At 43.0% G+C, this 6,976-nt stretch overlaps 1 protein-coding gene across 4 annotated transcripts; it reads right to left on the minus strand.

Annotated features, from left to right (window-relative positions):
- Window positions 1-264: 264 nt before the first annotated feature.
- On the minus strand, window positions 265-6,359 carry LOC125467261 (zinc finger protein 239-like). Of its 4 annotated transcripts, none has more exons than XM_048562869.1 (4): window positions 6,328-6,359; window positions 5,175-5,312; window positions 2,169-3,066; window positions 265-978 (listed from the first exon to the last, which is right to left on the minus strand). In XM_048562869.1, the coding sequence occupies exons 3-4, from the start codon at window positions 3,028-3,030 to the stop codon at window positions 677-679; spliced, it is 1,164 nt and encodes a 387-aa protein (XP_048418826.1). In that variant the 5' UTR covers window positions 3,031-3,066; window positions 5,175-5,312; window positions 6,328-6,359; the 3' UTR covers window positions 265-676. The 4 variants fall into 4 exon arrangements, with proteins under 4 accessions (XP_048418826.1, XP_048418827.1, XP_059495245.1 ...); XM_048562870.1 differs by having other exon boundaries at window positions 6,152-6,351; XM_059639262.1 differs by having other exon boundaries at window positions 5,892-6,351.
- Window positions 6,360-6,976: the final 617 nt, after the last annotated feature.

The following is a 6,976-nucleotide window of genomic DNA, read 5'->3' on the forward strand; positions in this document are numbered from 1 at the left end:
AATGTGACCACTGAACATGGCTATTCACAATATACTGCACATCACAGATGCTCCACAGTGAATTCACCTGTAGCCCTACCTCCTAATGCAGTTACCCAGTATCTTATTCCATAGCATCCAACTTTATACTATCCAACAATATATCAACTTTATCAAATTCATCATTTCTACTTCATTCCACTATCCTAAATTAAAGCATTTGGGAAACTCAGCCAACAGAACATTAAACTGCAAAACTTATTAAAAATACAAAACAATGCAAGGTCAGATTGTATAGAACTTTACTCACTGAGCTACAAAACAGACATAACTGCTGGAGCCATTATCAAGAAATTTATGGCTGAATATGGCATCAGGAGTTTAGTTATGTACAGGATCTTCACACTGGAAACACTGGAAAGGTGATCTTATGGAAACAAAGTTAAGTAAAACAATTTTAAAAATATGAAATATTACTTTAAATCAGTATAAAATTCACTACATTGTGATGTGGAATTATTGAATCGAATCATTTAAGAAATAATTCACAGAAGATGAAAGACAGGACATAATGGTGAATAAATAATAAGATAAATAGCTTTCTTTCTATTTTCTGGAAATCTTCTGAAGACACAAAGAAACAACTGCATGCAAGCAATATCTGTCAGCTGGATCAGAGGCAGATGCTGCTGCTCCATCAGCTACCTCCTACGTGTGTTCGCTGATGCATCCGTAACCCATTGGAGGTGCAGAAACGTTTTGTGCAAAAAGTGCATTCAAATGGTTTCTCTCCCGTGTGAACACGGAGGTGTGTATCCAGGAGGCTGGGCCAGCGAAACCTCTTCCCACATACAGTGCATTGGAAGTCTTTTCCCTCCTTGACACCAGATATGCACTGGCTGGGAGTGGGCATTGCCACTTCAGATGATTCACTATCTTTCAGTTTTTCCTTCCTGGCTCTTCTCTTTTCTCCGTTTGCACATGTCCCATCCAGTAAACCTGAACAATCAAAAATCAACAGATTAGCACAGAGGCTTCTGCCTCTCCTCTGCAGTTAAGCTAGAAATATATCAGTTTGTCAGCATCTATGGAAAGAAAACACTACAGAGGTTCTGGACTCAAGTTCTTCTAAACAGCAGAGGTAATCCTCAGCGATACAAGGTACTCAGACAGCATCGTTGGAGTTCAAGACAGAGTTGTCATTTCACATCCAATAAGACACTTAATCAGAACTGAAAGGGTCTGAAAATGGAATGGGTTTTATATTGTAGAAAAGGTGGGGTGTGGGAGGGGCGCAGCAATTTGAACAGATGGTGAAGGTGATCCGAGGCAAGAGGCAACCGGAGACCTAACGGGAGGAGAAAAGCGATATTGATGAAAATTGATTTTACTGGCAGATGTTCACAGCAGACAACAGTTCAACTCTACTCAGACAAGGTTCTTGGTGGTGACAGGGGAGAGGCTCATTGACCATCGAACTCCAGAAGCTGGAGAAAGGGCTTCCCATTTTCACTAAGGTGCTTTGCAGTCTTCAGGACACAAAAATGAATTTAACATCAGACCATCAATTCTATCCCCCATTTCAATTGCCTGCATGGATACAAACTTTGGGGGTGATGTGACTCATACAACCTTACTGGATGCACCTCAACAGGGCAGCAGCTAATATTACAGCATGAACGTTTGCAACTGTTATTGGGAAGGATTTAAACATATTAGACTAGAGAATGGAAACTTGAATGTAAATTCAGAACGAAGAGAAGTAAAACTAGAAATGGAAGACAAAGTTGGTAAGCATGATTGAAAAGCAGAGAAAAGGTAAAAACAGATTACAAAAGAAGGTGTTTCGTGCTGATTGTACATATATTAAAATGCAGGGAACCTACCAGGTAAAGTAGATATAAGCTGTGGAAAAATTATGGAGACATAACTGTTAGCCTTTGAATTATTCCAAGTATCACTACAGGATGATTCTGGTTTGGGACAACACAGTGAGCTGGAGGAACACAGGAGGTCAGGCAGCATCAGAAGAGTAGGAAGGTCTTCAGAAGGGTCCTGACCAGAAATGCTGACTTTCCTCCTCCTCCTCTGATGCTGTCTGACCTGCTGTGTTCCTCCAGCTCCACACTGTATTGTCTCTGACTCCAGGATCTGCAGTTCTTGCTATCTCTGATTTGGATTTGGATTACCTTTCTCATTATGTCCTTCTCCTCTCTGGTGCCTAGTCAGGTTACTGGATCTGTAGAAGCGCTTCTTGCAAAGAGGGCATTCAAAGGGCTTCTCACCAGTATGGATTCCCTGGTGCTGGATCAAGTGACTAGATGTGTAAAAGCGTTTCTTGCACACAGCACACTCAAAGGGCTTCTCCCCAGTGTGAACCCGCTGGTGGACAATCAACTCACTGGGTCGACTAAATTGTTTTTTGCACTCTGGACATTCTAACCGCTTCTCACCAGTATGGATCCTTCGGTGTACTGTCAGGTCACCAGGTCGGTTGAAACGTTTTCTGCAGTCTATACACTCATATGGCTTCTCACCAGTGTGAACTCGCTGATGCACTGTTAATTCACTAGGGCTGTTGAACCGCTTGCTGCACTCAGGACATTCAAAAGGCTTTTCACCAGTGTGTATGCGTTGGTGCCTGGTCAAGTGGCTGGAGGTAAAAAAGCGTTTTGTGCAAACTTGGCATTCAAACTTTTTCTCCCCAGTGTGGAACTGCTGGTGTCTGCTCAGGTGACTGGAACGATAAAAGCGTTTCTTGCACATAAGGCATTCAAAGGGTTTCTCACCAGTGTGAATGCGCTGATGGACTCGCAGTTCATTAGACTTGCTGAACCGCTTCATGCATAGAAGACACTCAAAAGGTTTCTCTCCTGTATGTACCCGCAGGTGGGCATCCAGAAGACAACGCCACTTGAACCCCTTTCCACATGTCATGCACCAAAAGGCATGACCCCCTAGGATTCCCAAAGGAAGCTCGCTGGGCTTGGGCATTCCAGATGATGCAGGCTGTTCATCAATTAGTATCTCAGGTTCTTTCATCACTTCCATGGTTCATGGCTATGTACCCCGTTCCGTCTCCCAGACCTGAAGAATAGAACCAAGTTTCATGCAGTTCATCCTGTCCTGATGACAGTTTACAGCTGTCTGCTACATTAAACAAGTCAAAATATTGGATGGATAAAAGCTGCTAAAGTAGTAACAAACTCCGTTTAAAAGGGATGTGATCTGATTTAGGTATGATCAATGAAACATACAGTATAGAAGAGGCCTTGGTCTATTGTGTCTGTGCCACCAAAACTATGCTATATTAGTCCCATTTTTATGCACTAGGCCCGAAGCGTTGAATGTTATGACACCTCCAAGTGCTGTGAGTACATTTTAAAGGTTGTGAGGTTACCTTCCTCAACTACCCTCTAAAAAAGTGCATTCCAGACGCCTACCACCCTCTGGGTGAAGTGGCTTTTCCTCAAATCCCCTCTAGACTTCCTGACGTCCACCTTGAAATTGTGCTGCTGAATTACTGACCCTTCAAGTAATGGCAACAGCTACTTTCTATCCATCTTGTCTATGCTCTTCAATCTCATACACCTCTAAGATCCTTGACCCCCTTCCCAAACCATCTCTGCTTTAAACATCCCAAGCTTATTTCAGTGTCTCTTTGTAGGTAATCACTCCAACCCAGCCAACATCCTGGTGAATGTCCTTTGTCCCCAACTCTGGTCCAATCACATCCTTCCTATGCTAAGGTGACCAGAACCCCACACATTACTTCAGCTGTGCCCTAGCTAAACTTCAGTAGAGCTCCAACGTAATCTTTCTGCTCCTGTTATCTATGCTATGGTTGATAAAAGCAAGTCCACATGTCTTAACCACTTTACTAACCTGCCTTCCAATTTCAGGGATTTGTGGACAGCAACCCAAGATCTCTCTGTCCCTCTGAGCTTATCATTCATTGAGTAATCTCCTGTCTTCATCCAAAGTGGATCAGCTGAAATTTATGAGGGTTAATTTCCATTTGCCAATGATCTGTTCAATCTCTTTATATCCTGCTGTAACCTAAGACCATTGTCAACAATTCTGCAGATTCTATACCCTCCTATGGCGTCCGTTGACTTGTTCCCTTTGCATCTCTCTTTTCTTTCTTATGCAGTACTCAATATTCCTTGACATTCAGGTCTGTTGTTCCCACATTTCACCGTTGGACCTGCACACTCTCCAATATCTTTCTGAATGGCTCCCATTGTTTTGTTGTGGATTTGCCAAGGTGTAGCTGTCCCCAGTGTATTTCAGCCAGATTCTGCTTTATTTTAATAAAACCTGCCTTCCCCTAATCTAGAACATTTTTGTGGACCATCTATTTTCTTTTTCCATAACAAACTTAAATTGTACAGTGTTCTGGTCACTATTGCTAAAATGCATCCCCACTGTCACATCAAGCACTCACTTGCCTTACTTAGGTCCAGCAGTGTGGTCCCGTACAAGACCATCCACTTGTTAATATAAAAAGCTGTTCTAAACACATTTCAAGAAATCTGCCCCCGTAAACCCTTTATACAATGAATATCCCAAATAACATTGGGATCTCCTAATATAGTCACTCCATTGTCAGTGTTACACACCTCAGTGAGCTGAGCGCATACCTGCTCCTTAATTGCCACTGATTTTTTCAGGGGTGGGGTCAATAATATACCCCTAACAGTGTGACTACCCTTTTTAAACTCCTTAGCTCTACCCAGAAAGCTTCATTTAAGAAGCCTCCTAAGACATCATCCCTCCTTACTGTAGCAACTGAATCCTCAACTAATAACTCAACACAACCTCCTCTGTTACATCTTCCCATCTTACCTAACATACCTTGGAATGCGGAGTTGCCAGTCTTGCCCCTCTCTCAACCACATCTCTTTGGCATAACATGTCAATTTCACACATCAATCAATACCCTCAACTCAAATCGGTCTTACGTTTATTTGATAGAAAAGGAATTCTGGTTGTGGTGAAAGCTGAATTATAAAATTATGAATTACAGAAGATGAAGTTTCAAAACATGCCACATCCATTACTTCAGATAAAAGGTGTAATTTAAAAACTTACAGATAACAAGAAACTTCAATGTGTCAGCAAAGAAGACAGTGACCAACTTACAGACAGCAAGAAGACAGAAGCAAGTCAATCGAACTCTGTAACTCCCCTACCTTATCTGTTCTTGTCCACTCAAGGCGAGTTGGTGTCACAGTGGTATGACACTGCAGTAGAATTCAGAATGTTCTTGGGATTTGAGTTCAAATCCTACAAATTTGTCTTTTTATCCCAGATTTTTTATTGAAGACAATCTATGAACAGAACAGACTCAGAAGTGAGGACGCAGCCTTAGAGTAAAGGGAAGACCTATTAGAACAGAGATAAGGAGAAACTTCTTTAGCCAGAGTGTGCTAAATCAATGGAATTTACTGCCACAGAGAGCTGTGGAGGCCAGGTCATTGAGTATTTTTAATATGGAGACAGGCTCTTGACTGTCAAGAGGATCAGAAGGGGAGAAAGCAGGAGAATGTGGTAGAGAAACTTATCAGCCCCGACTGAATGGCCTCACTTCTCTCCTATGTCTTATGGTCTTAACTAGGAGTTCACTCCACTGTCCAACACCATTATGGCTGATCTCATCTAAGCCTCAACTCCACTTTCCCACCTGCTCTCTGTAACCTTTCAACTCATTACTCAGTAAAACTTTGCCTTTGCCTCCTAATATTTATTTAACATCCTGACAGCCACTGCACTCTGGAAGGGTGAATTCCACAGATTTGAACCCTTTAAGAGAAGTAATTTCCCTTCATCTCTTGTTTTAAATGTTAACCCTGTCCTGAAACTATGACACTAGTTTGCCCCTCCTCAGGACGTATTCTCTCTGCACCTACTTTTGTCAACCTCCTCCAGGATCTTGTGGTGACCATCTAGTCATTATTAACTGCGAGGGCAACCCCCGCTTTGTTCACTAGTGTCCTGTAGGGGTATAAAAGGAAACTGCCATCCTCATCCAGTCAGGTCTAAAAAGTGAATCTATAACCACAGCAAGGCGGCTGATCGCTAACGGCCCTCTGGGGGTATTGGGGAATAAAAACTGCCGGAACCAGGGATGCCCATATCCCGTCAACCAATAAAAGACGTTAACAAGTACTGCAAACACCGTCAGCCGAAGCACTCTCTCCTGCAAACATTCACCACTATCACCAATGGATATTCTCCTCCTTATGCCGTAGGTTTCGAAGATATATTTATTCCCTTTCCTTACAGCTGTCTGGTATTAATTATTCCCCTAGCCCCTGTTACTGCTGAGTATTTTTCCCCTCTCACCCGAAAATGGCGCCCGCCCAGGCAACTTAGCGCGCAAGCGCACCTCCCCTGGCCCGCACTACTGGCGCGCATGCGCCACTTGCCTGTTCATGGCACACATTCCCGGCGTAAAGGACTTTGGGAATCACATGCTGCCATTGAAGCTGTATTCAATTTATCAATTTTGGAGCAGGCTTTTGAAATCGGGAATATTACGAATACAGCGAAAACCGCTAGATAATTCTTTCACATAACATGTAATCAAACCTTTGATGTTGTAGCTTATTTCATGTCGTCGCCCCCTCCCCCCCACCGCTGTCTCCATTTTTTAAAATTCACTTGTGGGATGTGAGCACTACGGTCCCACTGGCAATTATTGCCCATTCTTTGTTGTCCTTGAGAAGGTGGTGGTGGTGATGACTGCCTTCATGAACCACTACAATCCGTGCCCTGTACACAGTCCTACGATGCTGTCGAGGAGGAAATGCCAGGATTTTGAACCCGGACAGTGATATATTTCCAATTCAAGGTGATGAGTGACTTGGCGGTGGGAACTTCTTTCCATTTATTTGTTACCCAGGTCCTTCGAGATGAAATGGTCGTAGGTTTGGAAGGCCTACGACCTCATAGCTGCCTCATGATATTTAGCAAATTTCTGGAATGCATCTTG

The sequence above is a fragment of the Stegostoma tigrinum genome, chromosome 33 (genome assembly GCF_030684315.1).
Source record: "Stegostoma tigrinum isolate sSteTig4 chromosome 33, sSteTig4.hap1, whole genome shotgun sequence".
Lineage (NCBI taxonomy): Eukaryota > Metazoa > Chordata > Chondrichthyes > Orectolobiformes > Stegostomatidae > Stegostoma > Stegostoma tigrinum.

What these genes read in the sequence shown, in the direction of transcription:
- LOC125467261 (XM_048562869.1), bottom strand. Translation starts at nt 3,030, where the DNA reads ATGGAAGTGATGAAAGAACCTGAGATACTAATTGATGAACAGCCTGCA. An exon ending in AGAAGGACATAATGAGAAAG is followed by an intron (nt 979 to 2,168) that starts GTAATCCAAATC and finishes TTGATTGTTCAG; the next exon opens with GTTTACTGGATGGGACATGT.